The sequence below is a fragment of the Anolis sagrei genome, chromosome 2 (assembly GCF_037176765.1).
Source record: "Anolis sagrei isolate rAnoSag1 chromosome 2, rAnoSag1.mat, whole genome shotgun sequence".
Taxonomy (NCBI): domain Eukaryota; kingdom Metazoa; phylum Chordata; class Lepidosauria; order Squamata; family Dactyloidae; genus Anolis; species Anolis sagrei.
In genome coordinates this window covers 173108128-173135116 of record NC_090022.1, presented here as the reverse complement: position 1 = coordinate 173135116, position 26989 = coordinate 173108128, and the positions used below count along the sequence as shown (strand labels likewise).

General features: G+C 39.7%; 1 protein-coding gene across 4 annotated transcripts in view; it reads left to right on the top strand.

The window, feature by feature from the left end:
* The window catches only part of WNK3 (WNK lysine deficient protein kinase 3), a 132600-nt gene that overhangs the window by 61081 nt on the left and 44530 nt on the right, over positions 1–26989 (top strand). For all 4 annotated transcript variants that reach the window (XM_067464155.1, XM_060763287.2, XM_067464153.1 and 1 more), the window contains exons 5-9: positions 1377–1534; positions 9621–9709; positions 11939–12158; positions 17197–17485; positions 21542–21735. In XM_067464155.1, coding sequence (XP_067320256.1) covers positions 1377–1534; positions 9621–9709; positions 11939–12158; positions 17197–17485; positions 21542–21735 — 950 coding nt within the window. The remainder of the gene's footprint in view (positions 1–1376; positions 1535–9620; positions 9710–11938; positions 12159–17196; positions 17486–21541; positions 21736–26989) is intronic.

The following is a 26989-nucleotide window of genomic DNA, read 5'->3' as shown; positions in this document are numbered from 1 at the left end:
CTTCCACTTTACTCAGCATTGCCGTTGTTTTTCATTGAATCATGTTGTCTTATAATGTGTTCAAAGCACGATATCAATTTATTCAATCATTTTGCTTCTAGTAAGAATAAACAGGGTCCAATTTTTGTATTGTTTGTAATGCTATCTACAGAACCCTCCTCCATCACTACATTTCAAATAAGTTGTTTTGGCCTTGTGCTTATTAGGATATTTGCTCTCAATTTGTCCCAAGCCACTTCCAGCAGTGTTTTTTTCTAAATATATTTTTGTGATTTTGGAAATCATATAATTCCTGCACCCTGACAGTAAATACCTTTTGTGAATAGATATAAGTGCCTTGGCTACACAAATAGTCACAGTTGGAGAATTATTATTGCTGTTACTGTGAGCAGATATCAGACTTGCGGTATGCATGTTCCTATTTGTTTGCTTGTTGTTTTTTTCTGCAGCCCTGACTTTTAAGCCTAACAAAATAAGTGCAAGTTGCAGGTTCAGATGTGGAAGTAAGCAGAGAGGATGTCTCTGCAGAAATATTTAGTTGGGAATTTGTTTTCTGTATCAGAACTGAGCTCATACAGCAGGGCACAATTCACTCCTGCATTTTAAGAGTTCTCTTTGTTTCAATTTTATTATAAACTAAGGTGTAAATCCCAGTGAATCACTTGGTGTTCACTAATGGACATGTTGAGGATTGCACTGTAAAAGAAGTCTTTTGTTCTTTGTATTGTCGAAGGTTTTCATGGCCGGAATCACTGGGTTGTTGTAGGTTTTTTCGGGCTATATGGCCATGGTCTAGAGGCATTTTCTCCTGATGTTTCGTCTGTATCTATGGCAAGCATCCCCAGAGGTAGTGAGGTCTGTTGGAACTAGGAAAAAGGATTTATATATCTGTGGAATGACCAGGGTGAGACAAAGGACTCTTGTCTGCTGGAGCTAGGTGTGACCACATTGATTAGCATATAATGGCCTGACAGTGCCTGGAGCAAACTTTTGTTGAGAGGTGATTGGATGTCCTTGTTCTTGCTCCAGGCACTGTCAGGCCATTATATGCCAATCAAGGTGGTCAGTTGAAACATTCACACCCAGCTCCAGCAGACAAGAGTCCTTTGTCTCCTAGTTCCAACAGACCTCACTACCTCTGACAATGCTTGCCATAGATGCAGGCGAAAAGTCAGGAGAAAATGGCTCTAGACCATGGCCATATAGCCCAAAAAAACCTACAACAACTCTTTTGTTCTTTTGTTATTATTAATCAAACTCTCAGTGAGAAAACCTTGTCCAGATCGAACTTCTCTTTACCCAGTATATAAGATGATATAGCAAGGAAAAATTGTCTTGATAAATACGAAATGAATGTATTTCCCCTCTTTTCCTAGGAACTCCTGAATTCATGGCTCCTGAAATGTATGAAGAGCATTACGATGAGTCTGTGGACGTCTATGCATTTGGAATGTGCATGCTGGAGATGGCAACTTCTGAGTACCCTTATTCTGAATGCCAGAACGCAGCTCAAATATACAGAAAAGTAACCAGTGTAGGTGTAAATTTAACTTCTTCATTAGGGCAAACTTGTACATTGGCAGCTTAAGGAAGCTAAGCCTATTATAACTAATGCCGGCCCTGTTACCCTAAGCAACTGTTAAACCTAGTCTGGAGACATTTTCCCCCAACTTTGCAGAGTTTTCTCCCCAGAAAAGCTGATGTTTTCAGGTGTTACATCCATCAAAAAGTTATAGCTTGCTATCTGATTTTCAGATGAAACAGCATGCAAGTTAAGCATGTATCTTTTGATGGCTGATCTATGCTAAAATGGATTATAACAGACAAGGACAAACAGACTGAGATATAGCTTTTATCCTAGAGCTGTGGCTATCTTGAACTCCATGGTTTTGCATTGAGGTGGCATAGAGGGCTGTGCTGTGGTGGTTGGGTTGTGGGGGGATGGGTGTGTTGTTTTGTGTGGTGTCCTGGGGAAGACATTTAATTGTGTTATACAATGGTATAATCATATTAAAGCTATTCTATTCTATGTAATAACAATAGAAAAGGTTCCTTGCACTTTGACACTATTTTACTTCTCACATAATGTTCTTAATAGTCAGGCACTCCAAATCTAACCCCAGTTGGGAAATTAGTTCAACTTTATTTATTAAATCAATCTACCTAGTCAGTTTTGTCTTGAGGACTGGAATTCTTATTTTTCTGTTTCCTTTGATGGAATTAAAAATAACATTTGAAGAGATGTCTTTATTTTATGAGGGGTGGCTGCCTCTTGGCATTGGCTTATCTAATTTTATACCTTAATTGCACAGAATACCAGTTTATTCAAGCATACTTAATTTTAGGTGATATTTGAGCTCATCCAGAGTGAAAGTAATATAGGTATCTTAGGATACCTCTGTGATAACAAGTGAATCCTGACTCTTAACTGTGCCACCAAAATAAAGACCTCTTTAATAGCATAAATTAGGACAATGCTCAAGGCATTAGGAAAATTTGCATGTGCACATGCCAACTATTATTGGGTGCTAGCTATTACATATGTACATATCATTTATATTGTTAGGCTTCTAGCAAAATATTAAATAAAATTTAAAATATTGAAAAATATGAAACAGAACTTTCAGAAGTGGTTTTCTAAATATACCTTCAGAAGATATAATATTTAAAATAATGCAGTAGTGATTTTATGCAATGCTTTTCCTCTAAGGCAAAAATCCAGAGTTAGACATTTTTAGCCTTTACGTAGACAGATAACAGATATAATTGAGTGAATTGTGGGTTGTTGTTTTTTTTTTTTTACCTCATTGTCATTCCAGTGTGCTGAGGTTAGGATTAGGATTAGTGGAGGGACTGATTTTCTGGAGTACTGAGCTACTGAGAACTCCAGTGCCAACCCCACCAACTGAGAGCAACCTACAATCAGAATATTGGGTTGTTGTAGGTTTTTCCGGGCTATATGGTCATGTTCTAGAGGCATTTTCTCCTGACGTTTCACCTGCATCTATGGCATGCATCCTCAGAGGTTGTGAGGTGAGGTATATGTACATTATACTCTGCCCTGAGTCCCCTGCGGGGTGAGAAGGGCAGAATATAAATACTGTAAATAAATAAATCTAATGGAGAGCCACATATTGCCTCTTCCCTGTAGTATAACTCATGTCAGAAATGAGACACTGTTTGTTTCTCTATCTTTCCATTCCACTTGGTAAAAATAGCTGCCACCACCTCAGAATTGCCGGCCTGAGGAACCAAAAGGGTGTGATTGTATTTTAAATAAAAGGGTATTTGAGCTCTTAGACTTCTATGGCTGACTGGAGAGTAAAAGATGTGTTGAGAGAATGATTTTGAGGGAAACGAATGGATTGAGGCGAACAACAGTTGAGAGTAAACTAATAAAGAGTTTATTTTAACTTGAGAATAACAACAACTCGTTGGAATGAGTGGTACAAAATCTTGATGCAGTTGCAGTAACTTGGTTGCTTGAACACAAACAGTTCTCCTGACAGAATAGCTTTCTCAGCTTGAGTCCCTTTAACTAACTGTTCTATTATTAGACACAGTTTTACACAGAGCACAGACCTCAGTCTGCCTCTCACACAGGGTTATAAGGTATCTCTGAGACCTCTCTTAGGCTCAGTAAGACACAGCTTTTCTTTACTAGCCTCTCTAATCTAGTAAGGCTCTAGCCTAATGTCTTCTCCTTATTCCCTAACCTAGAGACTAGCTAAAAGCTCTTCCCTTCTGTCAGTTCCCTGCTCCAAAAATCTACATCCTACTCTGTCTAAATCTCAGGCAGAGGCGGCCCTAGGTAATTTTCAATGGTAAGCAAACAGTATTTTGGCGCCCCCCCTCCCCCCCCCCCAAAACCAATCACTATCTATCTATCTATTAGGCCTGGGTAACAACGCAAAAATTTGTTTCTAAAATCGTTTTGTAATTGGGGTTTTTTTTTGTTTCGATATTTAAAATAATTACAAAATTTTCAAAAAAAAAGTTCGGTATTTACGAAATTTCGTAAATATTTACAAAACATTTTGTAAAGATGGCGCCCTTTTTTTCAATATTTTTTCAATTTTTTTTCAATTTTTTTTCAATTTAATTATTAATTTAGTAGAATAGGGAGGAGAAATTAAAATTATTATTAAGGAGGGAAGGCAGGCACTCACTCTGGCGGGCCCTCTAATCAAGGTGGTCAGTTGAAACATTCACACCTCGCTCCAGCAGACAAGAGTCCTTTGTCCCACCCTGGTCATTATTCCACATAAATATATAAACCCTTTTTCCTACTTCCAACAGACCTCACTAGTAGAGGATGCTTGCCATAGATGCAGGCAAAACGTCAGGAGAGAATGCCTCTAGGCCATGGCCATATGGCCTGAAAAAACCTACAACAACCCAATCAGGGACATCTGTAATCACCTCTCAACAAAAGATTGCTCCAGGCACTGCCAGGCCATCAAATGCTAATCAAGGTGGTCAGTTGAAACATTCACACCTCGCTCCAGCAGACAAGAGTCCTTTGTCCCACCCTGGTCATTATTCCACATAAATATAAACCCTTATAAATATAGACTTCACTACCTCTGAGGATGCTGCTTGCCATAGATGCAGGCAAAACGTCAGGAGAGAATGCCTCACTCGCCCCTCTCGCTCGCCATAGATGCAGGCAAAAAGTCAGGAGAAAATGCCTCTAGGCCATGGCCATATGGCCTGAAAAAACCTACAACAACCCAATCAGGGACATCTAATCACCTCTCAACAAAAGATTGCTCCAGGCACTGCCAGGCCATCAAATGCTAATCAAGGTGGTCAGTTGAAACATTCACACCTCGCTCCAGCAGACAAGAGTCCTTTGTCCCACCCTGGTCATTATTCCACATAAATATAAACCCTTATAAATATAGACTTCACTACCTCTGAGGATGCTGCTTGCCATAGATGCAGGCAAAACGTCAGGAGAGAATGCCTCACTCGCCCCTCTCGCTCGCCATAGATGCAGGCGAAAAGTCAGGAGAAAATGCCTCTAGGCCATGGCCATATGGCCTGAAAAAACCTACAACAACCCAATCAGGGACATCTAATCACCTCTCAACAAAAGATTGCTCCAGGCACTGCCAGGCCATCAAATGCTAATCAAGGTGGTCAGTTGAAACATTCACACCTCGCTCCAGCAGACAAGAGTCCTTTGTCCCACCCTGGTCATTATTCCACATAAATATAAACCCTTATAAATATAGACTTCACTACCTCTGAGGATGCTGCTTGCCATAGATGCAGGCAAAACGTCAGGAGAGAATGCCTCACTCGCCCCTCTCGCTCGCCATAGATGCAGGCAAAAAGTCAGGAGAAAATGCCTCTAGGCCATGGCCATATGGCCTGAAAAAACCTACAACAACCCAATCAGGGACATCTAATCACCTCTCAACAAAAGATTGCTCCAGGCACTGCCAGGCCATCAAATGCTAATCAAGGTGGTCAGTTGAAACATTCACACCTCGCTCCAGCAGACAAGAGTCCTTTGTCCCACCCTGGTCATTATTCCACATAAATATAAACCCTTATAAATATAGACTTCACTACCTCTGAGGATGCTGCTTGCCATAGATGCAGGCAAAACGTCAGGAGAGAATGCCTCACTCGCCCCTCGCCCAAAATCTGGCTACCAGTACCCTCTAAAATAACCCTCTAAAATCAGAACAATAAATAAAGAGCAACACTAAAAAAGGGGGGGAATTCCTGACATGAAGCAATCAGGGCCAGTTAACCGCTCCCAACAAAGGATTCCTGGGCAGCAACTAGCTCGGCTTCGAAGCTGCAAGGCCATTAAATACTCATCAAGATGACCAATTGCAACATTCACACTTACCTCAAGCAGACATGAGTTCTTTTTCCCACCCTGGACATTCCACAGATATACAAACCCCACTTGCCTAGTTACAAACAGACCTCACAGCCTCTTGAGGATGCCTGCCATAGATGTGGGTGAAACATCAGGTGAGAATGCTTCACCAAGCACCAAAGAGCATTCTGAACTCCACCAATAATAGAACTGAACCAAACTTGGCATACAGGACTTTCATGACTAACAGAAAATACTGGAGAGGGGGTTGGGAAAAATAGACCCTGACATTTGGGAATTGCAGTTTACCAAGCACCAAAGAACATTCTGAGCTCCACCAACAATAGAATTGAACCAAGCTTGGCATATAGGACTTCCATTACCAAATACTAGAGGGGTTTGGGGGAGGCATGTACAGAAGATGACATTTGCAGTACCTTTTGACCAGGCCTCCTTGCTGCCCTGAGAGGGGTCCAGGCTCAGTTGCAGGGAAGGAAAGGGAAAGCGAAAGAGCCTGGCTGGCTGGCTGCCTCCCTCCCTCCTGGCAGCACGTGGAGGGAGGGAGGACTTCCCTCTCGCCTAGTGGGCGGGGCCTGCGCTTCTCCATTAGAAGGCCGTGGAGGGCGCATGGGGCCTGCAGGAGGAGGCGTGGCCTAAGGACAGAACAGCGCCCCCTGGCAAAAAAAGTATTCCGCCACCGCTTACTTCGAGTAATGGACGGGCCGCCCCTGATCTCAGGCTCTTCTCCCTCTGTCAGATAAGACAGCTCCTTTCCCTCCATTCAGCTGACTCCACCCCTGATTGTTACACCCAATCAGGAGTCAGCCTGACTCCTCCTCCTTCTCTGTTCAACAACCAGGAGGCCAAACACTGCCAAGCAGGCTTTGGCCTAGCCGACTAAAAAGGTAGTTTTATTACAGCAAGCATCCTCTGAGGTAGTGAGGTCTGTTGGAAGTAGGAAAATGGGTTTATATATCTGTGGAATGACCCGGGTGGGGCAAAGGACTCTTGTCTCCTGGAGCTAGGTGTGAATGTTTCAACTGACCACCTTAATTAGCATTTGATGGCTTGACAGTGCCTGGGGGAATCTTTTGTTGAGAGGTGATTAGATGTGTCTGATTGTTTACTCTCTGTTGTTTTGCTGTTGTAATTGTGGACCACTCTCACAACCACCATGTCAGACTACACAGAGAAGCCATTGAAATCCACAAGCAGGTGGACAATTTCAACAGAAAAGAGGAAATCATGAAAATGAACAAAATCTGGCTACCAATATTAAAAAAAACTCTAAAATTACAGCAGCAAAACAACAGAGAGTAAACAATCAGGCACATCTAATCACCTCTCAACAAAAGATTCCCCCAGGCACTGCCAAGCCATCAAATGCCAATTAAGGTGGTCAGTTGAAACATTCACACCTAGCTCCAGCAGACAAGAGTCCTTTGCCCCACCCGGGTCATTCCACAGATATATAAACCCATTTTCCTACTTCCAACAGACCTCACTACCTCTGAGGATGCTTGCCATAGATGCAGGCGAAACGTCAGGAGAAAATGCCTCTAGAACATGACCATATAGCCCAGAAAAACCTACAACAACCCAGTGATTCCGGCCATGAAAGCCTTCGACAATAAATCAGAATATTGTGTCAGTTCTACTTCCTAGCATTGAGAAAATTGTATGGTGTGCTTTGTTGCAGTACGTTGCATTGGTTGAGACATAAAAGTCACAAAAATCACAAAAATGTCAGCCATTTTATCTATAAAAATAAAAACAAATAAACCCTGTACGGAAGTAACTGAAGCTTCATGATATTGTTTACAGTTATTCTTCAGATGAAAGTGTCATAAAGTTCCTAGTTTGTAGGTCTGTTCTGTGCAATTCAACACATAACTTGCAGGAATTAAAAGGCCACATCTAACTAAATGAGGGCTAAGGCTCATGAGATCAGTGGGTTTAAACATGCCTACACCTGCACTGCATTGAAGCTTTACTTTCATAGTGCTTTACATAGTTTATCATTCCTAAAACACTACTGCAAGGGAAGCTAGTATTGTAATTCCATTTTATCAGATTTGATAGGGAGAGAACAGTTTGCCTGAAGGAATCCCACTTACCTAGTTCCTAGCTATGATCATTTTTATTTGTTTGTTTGTTTCCAGTCTTTCTCCAAGGAGCTCCGAACAACGTGGCAACTATCCCAGGGTCAGCCAGGCTGCTTTCTAAACATGGCTATTAGGAAGTAAGCCCATTGGCCTAAATTTAGTTGTTAATCCCAAGTAGAATGGACTCATTGTATAATTCATAATTTTATAAACCCAATATTTAATTACATTCCATTGATTTAGGAATGTCATTTATTTAGGGCACATCTTGACCAATTAAAAAGTCCAGATTTTGTTCCTATTCTTTCTGATTTTATGTTAGAGATAAAATCAGATTTTGTTCCTTGCAGAATATTTTATATATTTGTTTATTATTTATTTACAGCTTTTATATTCCACCCTTCTCACCCCGCAGGGGACTCAGGGCGGATTACAGTGTACACATATATGGCAAACATTCAATGCCAATTTTTGACATACAAACATATACAGACATACACAGAGGCTATTTAACTTTTTCTGGCCGCCAGGGGAGTTGTCGCTTTCATCGTCCATCTGTGACGCTGATGAAGTACTTCCGCATTCCCCGCATGCTTCCCCGCTGGAATGCTTTTGCTGGAGTCTTCTTTATGGCCTCATAAATTTGTTAATTTAGCCTCCCCACACTTTAAGGTGGTACCTAATTTTCCTACTTGACAGATGCAACTGTCTTTCGGGTTGCAAAGGTCGACAACAGGCTACACAATTGGTTGGAAACCCACTCCAACCTGGGCTGGCTTCGAACTCATGACCTTTTGGTCAGAGTGATCTTAATGTAGCTGACACTCAGCCAGCTGCGCCACAATCCCGGTGTCAGCATCTGATATAATCAATTTTTTTTGGTACCAACTCCTCAGTTGAATTTATTTTAACCTGGTATAAAATTGGAAACAACAGGAACAAAATCCGAGGTGTTCCACTCAGTCCAGATACACTTGCAGTGGGTCTAATCTGGTTGGGACTTGCAAGTGGATATAGATCACTGAATACAGCAGGATTTATTCCTGGGTAAACATACTTAGAATTGTGCTGGCGTGGACCATGAAGTGTGAAGACGGCCACCTGGGTCTCTAGTTAGAATCTAACTGATTGTCATTATAATCTCCAGGAACTGAGAAATAAGTACTTGAAAGAAACCTTTTGAGAGTCAAAGGCTGAGAATCTTGCCTGTACAACAGGAGGTTTTGCAGGATATTTACTGGCCCATGTTCATTTGTATAAAGAAAACAATGCTAGGAAATAGATTTACTTTTGCATTAGGTCAGCTTTCATTCACAATCATGAAACTGCCATATATGTGAGCGCGACTGGTCAGAAAAACCCAGATTAGGGATTAGTCAAATGGATTAGACTGGGTTTTGACCCCTTTCAAGATACTACATGAAGTGTGATCTGATTTAGAAACAATAGGTGGGATTTTAAGGAAAGAAATCATGGCGGCGGTTTGCAAGACTGTGTGTTTTACTTATGAATAAACATCATCAGGATCAAGGTTTTGTGGCTAAATTATCATTCTACTAACAGGCTGCTTGGAAAAGCCTTGCATCTGGGGATTTTCCATAATTCTTCTAGTTGCAGCAGATAGACTTCCTACTGGGTATTATCTATTAACAACTGCATTCCTTCTCTCCTAGGGCATTAAACCTGCCAGTTTTAACAAGGTGACTGATCCAGAGGTGAAAGAGATCATTGAAGGATGCATTCGGCAAAATAAGTCGGAAAGGTGGGCAGATCAATTTGGAACATCCCCATCCCTATTCCCTTTAATTTAGTCACTGTAAATTAAGTGGCAGAGTATGAGTATTAATAGAAGTTTGTTTATACTGGCGACAGTGGCCTGATTAAATAAAGTGTTCCTGCTTCATATAGCATTTTAAGCACCTGCACCCATCCTTTTGAAGTTAAAGAAAATTAAACTCCCACAGTACAAGTCACATGGCTAAACTGGAATTAATCTGGATGGTATTCAAAATGTTTGTATATTGCAAAAGACAGTATGTGGAGGGATCAAAAGACCCAGTGTTTCAAAGGCAGAGAACTAATTAAAAGAATTGAATTAAAACTCTTGCCTGCATTTTGAACAGATAGGTTTGGATCCCAGAATGAATCTGTCTTTGGTTCACTTAATACCATGGGATCTAGTAGTTCTGAAACAGAGAGGTAGAACATCTTGGTTCCATCAAACCAATGTGAGATGGGATTATGTATTCCTGTAATTTAGGCAAAGAAATTAAAATTACTGGGGGAAGATATTAAAGAGAACTGGGCTATTGGGCTTCATTTTGTTTTAGTCATTTTTTAACTTTTAATCTGTGGCATCGACGTGGAGGAAAAAAGGATAATGCAGGTGTCTGCTCTGACCTCCCTGAAAGGCTGATGAACTAGAGCCATATTTCTTAAGCATGTAAGGACTGAGATTTAAGGAAAGCAGTGGTGGAAGCAGATCTTGGTGAAATTAGTTTGTTGGGCTGCCATTCGCAGATCTCTCCCGTGTAGACAAAGCTGATGTTTGGTGAAGTTCAGCTTAAAATAGCATTTCTAGCTTCCTTACTGTCGACCAAAGGTGATTTTTCCAAGTTTGTCCTTCCTCTCAGTAACTCATGGAGTCCTCCTGTAGCAAAATTGCTACTCTATCTTAAATTTTTGGTGTATAGCTCTATGTTTACACATGGCAGATAGGGAAGAATAGGCACAGACAGGGTAGCAACAGCAGAGATAGGATTCATTTGCATATGGAAGCCGATTGGTCATATGCAGATTAGAACAGGTCCAGGATTTGAAAAGGTTGCTAGGCCAAAATGACAGTTGGGAAGAGCAGAGCTAAACATTCCAAAGGGGCGGAGCCAAAGTTTAAAAATCGGCAGTTAGAGAGTCAGAAGTGTGAGTTAGGAATTTCTGTTTGTGAAGTAAGTTAGGGATTCCTGTTTGTGAGAGACAGTTAGGATCTTCTGTGAGAGAAGCGAGTTAGGAACTCCTGTTAGAAATAAGCAGTTATGAAGATGTGTTAAAGACTTCTAATATATAGAAGCAGTTAGCTAAATAGAGCTCAAGTTTTAGGAACATAAAGAAAGCCAGTGGTGCTTTAGTCAGAATATATTTTCAGTCAAGAGTGTGGAAAGCAAGTAACATGTTTGTGAATGTGAAACATTGAAAGTCTATTTCAGAAAAGTAAACCAAATATATTATACTGACTGTAAGCCTCAAGATTGCAACAAAACTCAAATGTAACCACAAGTGTTGGAGCCAGAAGTTATAAATAAACTATGTTACTTTGTTATACAGAAGTGTGTCTCAGTGCTGTACTAAGGTTAAACAGTACACAGAAAGTCCCAGCTAATATAGAAGAAGAAACTGAATCAGTATAAGAGTAAAGAGGTTTTTCTTAAATAAGGAAATAGTCTCTCTCTCCCTCACTACACTTCCCATTTCTTATGGGTTGAGGAATTCTCTTACAGTAAGTGAAATGGTCTGTGGTCTAGGTATTGCAAGGGAAATAGAAAAGACACATGTTGATGCTTTTCTGGATTCAAGTCCAGAAAAGTAACCAGGTGGCAAGGATAGCAAAATGTAGGTTGTGTTAGAGGAGATGTTTGCCCTGAAAGACATATTTTAAAAGTATTAATTAATTTGCAATGCACATTGAAGAAGGACCCCAGGGAAATGTAATATTTGAGAGAAGAGCATGCTCAAATGAGGTGCTTTTATAAAGAACATTTATCATCTTTCCTAGAGATAACCAGAGTTCAAATCCTTGCTAGGTTATGAAAACACATTGGGTGGCCTTGGGAAAGCCATTATTTTTTCTTCTTGAAGGAAGGCAATGGCACAGCTGGTCTGAACAAATCTTGCAGAGAAAAAGATGTGATAGGTTTGCCTTAGAATCAACATACGCTAAGTTGGAAACAACTTGAAGGCACACAACAACATTATCATCTTTTTATTTTACTGCCAGGCTATCCATCAAAGACCTCTTAAACCATGCTTTCTTTGCTGAGGACACGGGACTAAGAGTGGAGCTCGCAGAAGATGATGATGGGTTAAATTCTTCTCTGGCATTGAGACTTTGGGTGGAAGATCCCAAGAAGCTGAAAGGCAAACACAAAGACAATGAAGCTATCGAGTTCAGTTTCAATCTGGAAACAGATATCCCAGAGGAAGTTGCTTGTGAAATGGTGAGCATTGCCACTGTTTGATTTTCTGTGTTCTGTGATAGTATTACTAGCTCCTTTTGTTGGCTTATTGAAAATAAGAGGCCTTGTTTTTCCATTTCATATTCTCTCTTTTACACTCTTCTTCTAACATCCTTCTGTTCCTAATCATCACAGAATCCAAATGCTTTCCAGTGACTAAACTTGTCTATTCTGTACTATAGCTTTCAAAATTTTGCCTGTTAAGTGAAAATAATTTTGCAAACGTAACTGAATGTAGCCGGGGGGGGGGGGGGGCTTGGGGGGCTTTAGCACCCCCCCCCCCAAAAATTCTCATTGTGGTCCGCGAGAAGGCCTTACTGGTACATTATTTAAACTGTCATGTTTATTCATATCATGATCTGATCACCATGCTCAATATATCCCATATGCATGGGGGTATTGGGGTAACGATACAAAAGGTTTGCTAGGGTAGACCCTCTTTCACTCAGACTCAAACAAATCAAACTCAGCTCCCCCGAAACAAAATCCTGGCTACAGGCCTGCCTAGGGGCTTTGAATGGATCAATTTTCATGTCAGGCTAGGGACACTCTGTAAGGGCTATGTGATGTTTGTAGTTGGGACAATCAACTTTTTTTCTTGGAAAAAAAGCTGGAGGTTTGGATCAAAGTTATGGTGTGGGTGCAGGGAAGCACTGCTCTTAGTCTAATGCTTCGTTATACAAGTAAATCCTCCCCCGTATACTTATATTAGCTTTCAATTTTCTGTCTGCAAAAAGAGTTATGAGAGTAGCCAAACACTGCAGTTCTTGCCTGTAGACAGAACTACAGTAGTCATAGATTTTAATTCTGGATTGGATTTTTTGAAGAAAACAAAATAAAATAAAAGCTTTCTTCTGCTGTTTTATTTATTTAAAATATTTATATTCTGCCCTTCTCACCACAAAGGGGACTCAGAGTGGAGCTCAGCATATACACAGCAAACATTCAATGCCAGGACACAAATTCACATACAATACATAAACATTAAAAAACATTTATCAAAATATTAAAATACACCATTTAAAACTGTCCTAATCATCTGCATCAAATCTAATTGGCCTGGTCATCTTTTCTATTGCCGCTTTATTGCCCTGTCCCAAAAGCTTGGTCCCACAGCCAAGTTTTTACCATCCTTCTGAAGGACAGGAGGGAGGGGGGCCGAACTGATCTCACCAGGAAGGGAATTCCATAGTCGGGGAGCAATCACCAAGAAGGCCCGGTCTCTTGTGCCCATCAATCGCGCCTGTGACAATGGCAGGATGGAAAGCAGGGCCTCCCCAGAGGATCTTAATCTTCGTGATGGTTCATAGGGGGAGATGTGTTCAGACAGGTAATTTGGGCCAGGGCTATTTAGGGCTTTATAGACCAAAGCCAGCACTTTGAATTGTGCCCAGTAGCAAACTGGCAGCCAGTGGAGCTGGCGTAACATGGGATTTATTAACCTGGCTGCCTCTTGTTGGACAATTTGAAGCTTCCGAGCAGTCTTCAAAGGCAACCTCACGTAGAGTGTGTTGCAGTAGCCTATCTTAGATGTAACGGGAGTGTGGACCATTGTGGCGAAGTCTGACTTCCCAAGGTACGGGCGCAGCTGGCACACAAGTTTTAATTGTACGAACGCTCCCGTGGCCACCACTGCAACCTGGGATTCCAGGCTCAGTGAGAAATCCAGGAGAACTCCCATATTTTTAATAAGAAAAGTTTCTAGGGAATCCTGACAAATTGAACTGGAAAGTGGGAGTTTATAAAGAAATAAATGCATAATAATCATTATTTACTAGTCCTGCAAGTAGATCATTCCTTGAAGACAGTTAATCCTCTTATTTGGATGTTAAATCTAAGGGATGAAAAATTGTTCAATACGTTCTTATTCATTGTATTTAACAAATTTGTACTTAAAAGTTATGATGCTTTCATGATATTTTGTACAACCTGAGAAGGGACATGAAGTCAGGCAGGGACTTGTTAGCTTCTCCTTAGGAACAATATGAGAGTGTCAGTTTACGATATGCTGAAAAGCCAAACAAGAGATGATTAAGATACAGTGGCAATGTAAGCAAATCACTTCCTTCCTCTGTTTCTTTTATCATCCTTTGCCCAAGTTATCTGTTTAGACTGTGGATTCTTCACTCTGCCACACTGTTGCCTTGGTTTTGTTTTCTCAAAACATTTGGTTACAACAGCAACTTGACAAGGAACAGCTGATGGCTTGATGATACTAGAAAGAGTCATAGCAGTGCATCTGTTCTCTTCTGTGTGTATTTTTGTAACGGGAGTATTGCCTAGGCATCACCCGCCTACTACCCAACTATGATGTTTTCTGAATTGTCTCAGGATATTCTTCTGCTGGAGTAGAGCCATAAAGTTGCGTTACTGGGCCCTTCTTAGTAGTCCCTCCCCACCCAGCATTTTTGACAGCTCCACTGAACAGTGATGTGTGAATGGATTGCCATTTATTATGCGCTCCTGAAGTTGAAAAATTGAACCACATATTACATAACTGCTGTCTGTACAATAAAGATAGGAAACAACACTTGCAGTCTTTTACCTGTAATAAAACGAGCTGGGATACATCAGCCAAAACCCCATTTTTATTAGCTGGTTTTAAGCCCGTCTTAACAACAAAAGTTTCTCTTTATCTTTATAAAGCATCTAAAAGGAAATTAGAGTATATTGATCAGATTGGCATACAGTGTAAGGGGGACGAGGACACCTGATGTTCATACTTAGGATTAAGGTATATTTGGCTATCAGTTGGCCTCTTCCACTTTTTCCTTCTGTATATGTATATGTATATATATATTTATTCAGACTAGATGTATACTATACTGTTCATTGTGTTTATATTGTGTACTTGCCGTCCCCTGCCATGCGTTGCTGTGGCCCACCTTTTTGGTCCAATTCTATCGTTGGTGGGGTTCAGAATGCTCTGAGATTGTAGGTGAACTATAAATCCATCAACTACAACTCCCAAATGTCAAGATTCTATTTCCCCCAAACTCTACCATTTTGGGCATATGGAGTATTCATGTAGAGTTTGGTCCAGATCCATCATTGTTTGAGTCCACAGTGATATCTGGATGTAGTTGTACTACAACTCCAAACCCAAAGGACACTGCCCACCAATCTCTTCCAGTATTTTCTGTTGGTCATGGGAAAACTGTGTGCCAAGTTTGGTTCAATTCCATCGTTGGTGGGGTTCAGAATGCTCTTTGATTGTAGGTAAACTATAAATCCCAGAAACTACAACTCCCAAATGAGAAAATCAATTTTTTGAGTAAAGGACATACATTGGGTTGTTAGGTGTATTGTGTCCAAATTTGGTGTCAATTCCCCCAGTGGTTTTCAAGTTCTGTGAATATCCCAAACGAACATTACTTTTTTATTTATATAGATTTTGATAAAGCCAATTGACTGATCAATAAAATTGTTTTGTTTTGCCATTTATTGAGGATGGCTGATTGAAGTTGTAGCCTTTAGATTGGTTTAGGCAACTGCCACAAGTTAGAAGGCTTCATTAACCCCCTAGTAGGACTTTAGAAGAAAAGCACCTATCCCTACTGGATCTCTTTTCCAAATATTTTTAAACACCCCTTAAAAAACTGATATGGTTCTCATGGAGCAGTATTACCATGGGGTTTTTTTTGGGGGGGGGGGAGGATATGATGTGAGCTGTGCAAGACCAAAGTTCTTGGATGCTGAAGTTCTTGTGCATACAAGGGCATAGTAAAATGATGGCCCTTACATAAAATGGCAAAAAACAAGATTCGCTTTTTTGGATTTTTAAAAAGATATTTTCAAGTCTTGGCTGACTGAATCCATGGATATGGAAAGTTAGCTGTAAACCAGAATTCAAGTTACAAACAAAAGTTATTTCCTGTTTTTAAAAAGCTTCTTCTGAATTTAAAATAACCTTAGAGGAGTGTATATCAAATTTCCCCCCTCATTTCCTGAGGGAATGGGAGATATTTTGAGGATTTTTTTTTTCCTTAAAGGAGCCTTTCAGATCCCAAAACAGCCTTGATATGCTGATTCTTCAGTCAGGCAGTCTTTAGAAGGAGCTTGAAAACGTGGTTGTTCCAGTGTGCCTTTCTAGAATAAGGAAACTCCATGCAATATGTCCCAAATGCACTTTACTAGAGATCTAGAATTGCCTGCACGCCCCACCTATCCCTAAAATATCTATCCTATTTCACCTGATCATGCCCAACATTTTAAAAGATTTTAATGTGCTGCGGTGTTATTGTTTATGTTTTTTGCTTTGTTCATAAGTTCTTTTTATTATTGTACTGCTGTTGTTGTGTTTTACTGATGTATTTGGGCTCGACCTCTTGTAAGCCGCACAGAATCCTTCGGGAGATGGTAGCGGGGTATAAATAAAGGTTTATTATTTATTTTATTATTTTTATTCCCTGACAAGAGTTTCTATAATAAATTCCCTTTCCAGGGTAACATTGACAAAGCGACCTGCTTCTGTACCTTCTTATTTATCTTCCTTTTTATCTGGTACATTTATATAATTGCTATAGATTTTTATCTCAGGACTGCAGACCTTTGACATTTTTATTTGGGGGGGGGGTTTAAATCCCAATAGTTACAGCCAGCATAGCCACTAGTAAGAAATTGTGGGAGTTGTAGTTTTCAAAATATCAGGAGGTCCAAGGATTCTCTAGTGTGTTTTGTTTTATCAAATATTTTTAATAAGCTTTTAACTAGCTGGTCTAAATCAATCTAAATGTTGGTTTTAAAATAACCAGGAAGATATTTTTTGGAAGTTGAAGGTAAGATATTCATAATATCCAAGATCATGTGCTGATATTGGTATAGTCTCTTGATTTTTGAGCTCTTCATAATAGACCTGAGATTGAGTTGGTACATTATCAGTACAATCTTATCGCAGTGGAACCCTTATACATAATGAAGTACAAACTCAGAATAACATTGCATAGCATTAAAGGATTCCTGTTTTGAAGAGCAGAGTGATACTAAAAAAATGCAATCCCACCCTTTTTTTCATGTGTAGGTAAAGTCAGGATTTTTCCATGAAAGTGACTCCAAAGCTGTGGCTAAATCCATCCGGGACCGTGTTACTTTGATTAAGAAGACCCGAGAAAGAAGGCAGGTGGACTACTTGGAGGAGAGGAGGGACTCTCAAAGCAAGTTGCCAAGTGGCCTGCCTCTGCTCCAGCCACAAGGCTCATCGTTCACCATTGCTTCCCAGCAGAACAAGACGGAGTGTGAAGAAACAGAGGTTGACCAACATGTTCGACAGCAGATCCTTCAACAAATGCAGCACAGTTCCTCCCTCACCGGTAATGAGCAACCAAAATTCCCAGATTCTGTGTTAAAGACAGACAAAAACCATAAAGGATGAATCTGAACTGAATCTGAACTTCATTTTGTTCAGTCAATGCCCTCACCCCTGAGGCACTATTACCAAGTTTATCAGAGAGCAATTGGTTTGGTAACTGTGGTGTATTTCTATGGCCATATGTCAGATTTGGATTTTTCACTAATACTGTGTAGATTATGAAGTGCTGGGGCCTATGTCAGTTCTCATATATGAAATAAGGTCATTTTACTACAATTATTTCAGCATTTATGCTTGAGCAGCAGCATTAATTAATCTGGTTGGCATGGATTTTTGTTCAGTTCTTTAGAAATCTTCCTCTTCATTAGCAAGGATTAAACCAATTTGAATTTGGGAGTAAAGTTTGTAATGTTTGGATCACACTCTGTGTGGTCCTGTGAGTTCAGAGTGCATTGCTTTGGCTACCGAAATAACCTCAAATGTTTATTTGATTTACTTCTTGACTTTATCCCATGAGTGGACCTCAATGGAATGGAAATAATGTAGATGAGGGAGAACTTATTTTCATAGTCTTGGTAGAAATTGCCACTAAAAATACCATTCCATGTTGTGACTGAGGGTTGACTAAGCTGAGAAAGGGAGCGTGGAAGCTCTGTTAAGACTTTTCTTTCTCATCTATTTCTAGGCACAGAATTGCTGCTTGCCTTAGTTTATTTCTCTTTTAAAAATAAGACATAGTGATTTGTGTGTTCTATCCTTTAGCAGATAAAACAAATTTGGGTAGGTGGCTTATCCATGACCTATATCCCTTCCTGCCTCTTTCTTTCTTTCTTTCTTTCTTTCTTTCTTTCTTTCTTTCTTTCTTTCTTTCTTTGTAGGTCCAGAGCAAATTATGGAAACTTTCGAGTAGTAAAATGATAATAATGGATTTATTTCTTCTTCAAAACTCTCCTGGTCAGGCAGATTGGCAAACAGACCATTTTAGGAAAGGGGGTGTCAAGTCTTATTTCATAGTGTTCAAAGCAGAGATCTTAACACATCTAATTGTTCATAATTCACACTGTTATTAGAGGTTTTTTGACATTCTACTTCTCTTAATAATAATAACAGTAATAATAATAATAATAATAATAATAATAATAATAATAATTCATTTATATACACCCTATCTCCCCAAAGGATCTCAGGACTTATACCACTTGGTTGGTATAAGAGTGCAATACTGCTTCAGTATTTTATAATAAAGTAAAGGTTTCCCCTGACATTAAGTCTAGTCATGTCTGACTCTGGGAGGTAGTGCTCATTGCCATTTCTAAGCCGAAATGCTGGCTTTGTCCGTAGAAACCTCCAAGGTCATGTGGTCAGCATGACTGCATGGAGTGCTGTTACCTTCCCACAGAAGCGGTACCTATTGATCTCACTTTTGCATGTTTTCGAACTGCTAGGTTGGCAGAAACTGGGGCTAACAGTGGGAGCTTGCCCCGCTTCCCAAGTACAAAGCACCAATCTTTCAGTCAGCAAGTTCAGCAGCTCAGTGGTTTAACCCGCTGCACCACTGGGGGCCCCATGTATTTTATAGTTATCTTTAATTTCAAAATAAAAATGCAGTTTTTTCCAAAAAGAAAGGAGATAACTCTCATCAAGGAGTATCTCATTCTTCAAAGAAATGTCAGTTCCCCTTTTGTTACTGCCAGTGTTGAACAAAATTAAGTGAAGCTTGGTTCTGGTAATTAAACTAAATGTCAGTTTGGCACATCCAAAGTTCTCAGGAGCATCCATTTGGGCATACAGGATTGTCACATTTTGTCTTCACAACAGTCCCGTCAGATATCTTTGACTAGGAGAGTGGAATGAACATAATTTTTGGTTATTATTTGAACAGCAGTCCAAGTTTTCTACACACTGCTCCATGTTGGCTACTAATAGAAACTGAGAATTACAGTATATTCCAAGAAAATTAAGGGCATAGGTATCAGAGGCACGTAGCGATAAGGCACATGCTTTTCATGCAGAAAATTCCAGGTTCGGTCCTTAGCATTTCCATGTAGAGCTAGAAGGAGCTACAATAGTCTATACTATTGGTTACACTGGCCAATGATCAATGAGTTTTGCAGTCTTATAGCATCTGTAAAGTCAAGGTCAGAGTGGCACACATAATACCCTGGCCCTTGACTATGTTGACTGGGACTGGAGCATCTGGAGGGGAAATTAGGGTTTGTCCTTGACATATACCAAACTGAGCTAGATGGATCTGATTTAAGGCAACTTCTGATGTTCTGTGTAAAAAGGTTACTTGGGACTGCTAGAAATACCGTAATATTGTCCAGTTTCTTAAGAAAGCAAGATTAAGTCCCTTATCACACTAGAGCTTAGAGTAGGCAAAGAGGATGCATTATTTATTTATTTATTTATTTCACACATTTCTACCCCGCCCTTCTCAACCCCCGAGGGGGGACTCAGGGCGGCTTACAAAAGGCACAATTCGATGCCTACACAATAATACAGATAGACATATATAAACAGCAATTAAAACAGTTATAACAGTTAAAACAATCAATTATATATCACAATCAATAAAATCAATTTCATACTCAACATTCGCCAACTCAGAGTCCATAAATTCATTCCACATTATCCATTCCTATCAGTCGTCGTTGTCCTTTATTTATCTGCCAGATTGCCCAAACGCCTGGTCCCAAATCCATGTTTTTAATTTCCTTCTAAAGGAGGGATGTCAATGATCTGATTTCCCCGGGGAGTGAATTCCAGAGGTGAAGGGCCACCACTGAGAAGGCCCTGCTCCTCGTCCCCGCCAATCTCACTTGTGATAAAGGCGGGGCCGAGAGCAGGGTCTCCCCAGAAGATCTTAAATTCCGAGGTGGGACGTAGAGGGAGATGCGTTCGGACAGATACGCTGGGCTGGAACCGTATAGGGTTTCAGATGCATCACATCTGAAATCATGTGACTGCCTCCTGCAGAATTCTGGGGCTTGTAGTTTAGTGTGACCCAGGACATCCCTGGCAGAGCATTTTAGAGGCCCCTTCCCTAAACTCCAAACCCCAGAATTCTTCAGGAGGCAGAAACAGGATTTCAGATGTAATGCATACTCTTCACCTACTTTTTAAGCACTAGTGCAGTGGTTCTCAAGCTTTCTAATGCCGTGACCCCTAAATAAAGTTCCTCATGTTGTGGTGGCCCCCAAGCACATTTTCGTTACTACTTCATAACGGTAATATTGCTACTGTTATGAATTGTAATGTAAATATCTGATATGCAGGATGTATTTTCATTGTTACAAGTTGAACATAATACAAGTTGTTATCAGTGCATCCCCCTCTCTCCCTCTTCAGAATGGATAGACGGCGCTCGTGCCTCTTCCTTCTTTCTCACGCCAGGGATGAGAGAGAAAGGGGGGGGGACGCACTGAGGAAGAGTTCTTGTCCATGAGGGGAGAGAAGCCCCAAGCTGCAAAACTGGATATGGAAATATCAGTAAATGAACCGCCCATTCGTTGGGTGCGCGAGCCTTCCTCTCGACCCTCGTGCCCTGTTGAGCTTCAAAAAATGGTGTGCCTTCGCCCTCGTGCACCTTTGCCTCTAAGCCCCTCCTCCTGACTCCCTGTAGCCCTATGGGAACAGGAGGTGGAGGAGCTGACCTGAAATGCCTGGCTGTTTCGCTGGCACAGGGTCTGGCAGCCATTTTGATGAGGCGGAGGGGCGGGGCCAACCGAGGCGCCTTCGTGACCCCCAGAAAATGGCCCAGCGACCCCACTGGGGGGTCACAACCCCCAGGTTGAGAACCGCTGCTCTAGTGTGATACAGGCCCAGATCGTTCTATCATTCTCCTTTTCCTTTACACAGAAGACAATAGATATGCATTTTCTTGTATTTTCTTCATAGACTCAATGTTCGATCCTCATAGTTTCTTAAAGGCTCATTGTTCCATTGCGAGCATCTAAGAGTTTGTCTAACATGGCTGCAAGAAAAAAGGAAGTTGCTTTTGCATTCTTCTGGCTGATCTAATATTTTGTCCTTCCTTTCTCTCATCCTGATATAGCTGACAGCTTATCTGACCAAGGAACAGGATCAGTGACACTGTCGGATGCCTCCAGCCAACACAGCATTCCCTTCTCTTCAGATCAGATGGTGGGCACCCAGCAAGTTCCTAGCCTCACGCAAGCTGAAAACAGTGTTCAAGGGCCTATCTATACTTCCCAGCAGCTGGTGGGGCATTTCCAGTCCATACCAGGGGTAAGAAGTCTACAGTTTTCTTAAATACGTACTATGTAGGTAAAAGGATTTATTTCCACTGATGTTTGCATGGTGTTTCAACTTTGATAGTTGGGATTTCAGTCGTTCCAGAGAAGACATAAAATAAAATGGGAAGGCACTGCCTTTTTAAAAAACAAGACTGTTTTAGAATAGAACATTTCATTTAAATAGTAATAAGAAATCCCAAGCTTAATATCAAAATATTAATGAAAGGAGAATTTCATTTTATTCAAATTAAGTTGCATGGAGTTTCTGCATAGGCTAGGAAAATGTGTAACCTCCGTATCTTGTTGGACTGCAGCTCCTTTCACCCTTCTTCACTGGCTATAATATCCTATACTATCTGGAGTACCACATATTACCCTCTGATAACATATAGGATATTTAAACATGGAATGTCTTACCCTAAATCCTCGTAACATATTACCAGTCATATTTTATATTGACCGGAATTGAGCCATAAAAATTTCCACCCAAAAAGATAAAATGAAAGCAGTTGCTTTGGACAGTAATATATTTTTAAAAAATCTTACATAATTCATTTATTTGAAGAAAGGTAACATTTGAAATGTGTCTTTCTTACAATTCCAAGACACAGGAGGAAATGTTTTAAAACTAATTTACTTTGTAGTGAAGACTCAATTCAGAGATCTTAGTGAGAGGTTTAAACCATCCTGGATGTTGTTTGCTTCAGAGTGTTGTCATGAGAATATAACATAGGATGCAGAAAAATTGAGCATTTGGAAATTATGGATATGAGATTCATTTGGGCCCTTTTTTATATTGTAAGCAAGCAGGAGTATCTCATGCACTTGGTCTAATAGGAGAACAAACAGATGAATTATCATCCAGTAAGCCTATATCAATCTCAGGTCCATTGACCAGAATTCATAATTGTTCACTTGATTGTTCCAGTATTAACACATGATCTTGGCTCTTATGAATATCTTTGCTTCTACTTGCAAATATTTGCCCTCTTTTTGACAGTATAATACAAACATTGAGACTGATTTGTAGCAACTAGTTAAAAAAATATTAAAATGTGTTTGATAAAACAAAATACACCATGGACTTCCTGATGTTCTGAAATCTACAGCTCCTACAATCTCTTGTTGGTGGCCATGCTGGCTGCAACATTAAAGCCCAAAATATCTGAGGTGCTTGAGGTTCTCCAGTGCTGAGATAAAAATCCGTAACCAATATGTACCAAACACATAAAAATACTGTATAATACTCCTGGGCCTCCAGCAGCTCAGTTTCCAACTCCTGAGCCAGCCAGTGTACAATTATGATGTGTACAATTTTTCTGAAAGCAACAAGAAGCCACATCTTATCAACTCTAGGTATGTCTTGGATGTCTTTCCTACTCTTGAGTTGCACATGACACCTCTTCTTCAAATGTTTCTTCAAATGTTTATTTTTGACCTGAAACCTGGGACAGTGGGCTAACAGTGTCAAGTGATGCCTACACTGTGTTAGTCTACATATGTATGTGTGTGTGAGAGAGAGTTTTCTATCTCTTTATGAGTAAACAGCTGATCTTTTGGTAGGAAATTTGCTAAGTTTTATTTGTACTTCTTTCAAATTACTTGAATGCACATATGAGCATTGTAAATGAGAGATAGGTGATGGAAGAGATATACTTTTAATCAGAATTTGTAGTCTGTTTACTGTAGGTATTTTCATAAAGGGTTTTTAAAATTACATTTTATTAATTGACAATGACCTGAAGTTACTTGGAAGAGATAACAATTTGAGGGAACATGTGAAGGTTTGAGTCGATTAAAACTGTTGTCACAAATTTTACCAGTAAACTTTACTTATTCGACCTCAGCAACTTATTTTTAAAATGTATTTTTATTACGTTATTAACAATATTACATAATGATATAATGCAGTAATTTTTAAACTGAACAAACAAGAAACTCACTAGGCATTGCATATTATTTCCCCCAAAAGGGAAAAAAAATCAGAGTTTATATGGAATGTTTGGTTTGGAGGTTCACAGAATGAGGAAATAACAGTGGATTTACCATTTACCTAAAAGTATCTCTACATAGATAGTGAGCGACCCATGTTAATTGTTCTCTAAATACCTTAAAGATTAATAAAAATCCAGTTCCTCAAAAATCTACCAAAACCGGGCGGGTATTTCCACAGATTTGTTATCAGAAGGAGTAATAAGTGTAATAAAGCCTTCATATGCATTAAGGCATACTGTTGGATTCTTCAGTAGGTGACACTGTTACAGTGCTTTGTTCATTAAGGCACTTTGGGTCAGTTAATCAGCTTTTTAGAGAGCACATCTCGGGGAAAAGTATCATTCTCCCCAAAGAACATGTCACAATAGGTTGCAGGCAGATGAAACTGGAGAGCTGGAACATAGACAGTTCCTTTGTTTTTCTAGGAACAAACAGTGTATTAATTCTTTCTTAATACAGATGCTGCAGCATCCAGAGTCTCTTTTCAGCTCTGACTATCTACAGCAGTGGTTCTCAACCTGGGGTCCCGAGATGTTTTTGGCCTACAACTCCCAGAAATCCCAGCCAGTTTACCAGCTGTTAGGATTTCTGGGAGTTGAAGACCAAAAGCATCTGGGGACCCCAGGTTGAGAACCACTGATCTACAGTTTGGTCCCTCTTGCTGCTCCCCAATCCCATGCATCCCCACACCCAGGATGGTTAAAACCTTCCCTGAAAACCTGACAGTCTGTTCAAACAACCACTCAGAAGTGTCTCCCAAATTCAGTTTAGTCATTTAGCAGTGATTCCACCCCAGTGGCTATAGTAATGTTCAAAACTTGGAAGATTCCGTTTGAAGAGTTATTCATTCCCATTACCTCACTGCATTAACTCAGTGCATTGACCATGCATTTTCCTAGTATTTTTATCACTTTTAAAAAATAGGAAGTCATATTGAAAAACGACTTTGAAAAGTAACTAGAACATATTACTCATTGTATGACTTCATCCCTACGCATCATGTTAATTTCATTGTCAAAATCAGTGATAAGGGCTAACAAATTAACCCTGAATTTCAGCAAATGGAATAGTTTAAACTATTAAAAAATATAAAAGATTACATTGGAATTGTTTCTCCAAACTTAAATTATTAAGCTACTGAGGTACAGAGTTAAAGAGGCAACCAATTCTCCATTACCCAATTAGTCTCCTCCATCCATTAGTTTTTGCCAAACTTTTTCTCTACCTCCCTTTCTTCTCATGATTGGGAAATTACAGAATATAGCTCACTAGTAGCAAGGGAAATAGGAAAGGGATGACTTTCCTACTTTCAGATAGGCTCTTATGTGTTCTGTACTCAATAGAGGTTTCTGATCTTGCCAAGGAAACTGAAGTTGGAAGCTTTCAGTGTAGTCTGTGAAAGAATCAATAAGTTTAAGAAAGTAGACGGGAAGATAAATTATATATAAAAAAAAAACAGTAAGAAAAGAGTGTACTGTATATAGTCAAGTATAACTCAACCTCATGTATAAGAGCAGATGTTGGTGTCAAAAGTATGCATATTGATATGACCAATGGATGTTGAGGGTCATTCTTTGGATAGGGAAAATGCTTGATTCATGGATAAGTCAATCCAGGATTTGAGGGTTGGTTTTCTGAAAAAAAAATCTAGACCTATTATTAGTATATAGCAGGGGTCCTCAAACTAAGGCCCGGGGGCCAGATATGGCCCTCCAAGGTCATTTACCCAGACCTTGCTCAGGGTCAACCTAAGTCTGAAACAACTTGAAAGCACACAACAACAACAATCCTATCTCATCAGCCAAAAGCAGGCCCACACTTCCCATTGAAATACTAATAAGCTTATATATTTTTTAAATTGTTCTTAATTTTAATTATTGCATTGTTTTTAAGTGGGTTTTTTTGTACTGCAAATAAGATATGTTCAGTGTGCATAGGAATTCATTCATGTATTTTCAAATTATAATCCGGCCCTCCAACAGTTTGAGGGACTGTGACCTGGCCCTCTGTTTAAAAAGTTTGAGGACCCCTGGTATATAGGGTATGTTAAGTGGGTGAAAAGTTAGATTTCTAAAAACAGGGACAAAGAAATTAATAAAATCACAGATGATAGTGATTTTATTAAGACTTGCTGCAGAAATATAATATAAGTATAATTGCTAGTCTAAAATTAACATTCCCATATTAACATATGGTAAATGTAGTTCAATTAGATTTAAAGCTCCGTAATAATCTAATACATTAATCCCTTCCTGCCAACTTTCCAGTTTAAATGAAAAAGGTAACATGGTACAGATAACTATGTGACTGGTGACTTATTAATCCAACTTCTGATTTTTTTAAAATATAGAAAGCTGGGGATGGGATATTCAGCTTAAGATTTGTATTTTAAAAACTATTTCTAAATATTTTCTGTCAAACAGACACTGTTATAACAGATATAAGGAATTCAGTGTCTGAATCAGAGAAAAGCAGGAATGTTCACAAAAGTGAAGCAAGTGCTGAAAAAGGTAGTGGGAGTTTTTCTTCTCTTGGAACTAGCCAAATGTGACATCATGTTGGTCACTTCTGCACTGTAAATGATCCTAGGTTTGCAATGTAGGAGCCGTTAGATGAGTTATACTTCTGGTCCAAATTAACCCCTGCCAGTTTTCCTTCTGAAAGCATTCTTTCAGAGATCAAAAGCAGGCCTAAAACACTGGTACTGCTGCAAGGAAGGAGGTGGAACTAGGATTCAGAGGAAAAGTTCTAGGTGGAGAGAAGGAGGGTTAAGTAGCCTTCAGCTCTTTCTGTGTCGTAAATTGCCTCTCTTGAGAATATTCTCCATACTGAGAAAATGGATAACCCATCACTGCCTTAGAATGTGCAAGTCAATCTGAAATATACCACAAAGCAGTATCTAGTTCTCAAGGGAAACCATCGCATGCAACCTTGTTCTATTGTAAGTAAAGCTATATACAGTATTATGTATCTAATGTGTACCCCAATTTTGGCAAAGCCATTTAGCACCTTTTTTGGCTGTTGGAGGGCTGGATTATAATTTGGAAAAAAAATGAATGAATTCCTATGTATGCTGCACATATCTTATTTGTAGTGCAAAAAAACCCCTTTAAAAACAATACAGTAATTAAAATGAAGAACAATTTTAACAAATATAAACTTATTAGTATTTCAATGGGAAATGTGGGCCTGCTTTTGACTGATGAGATAGGATTGTTATTGTTGTTGTGTGCTTTCAAGTCGTTTCAGAC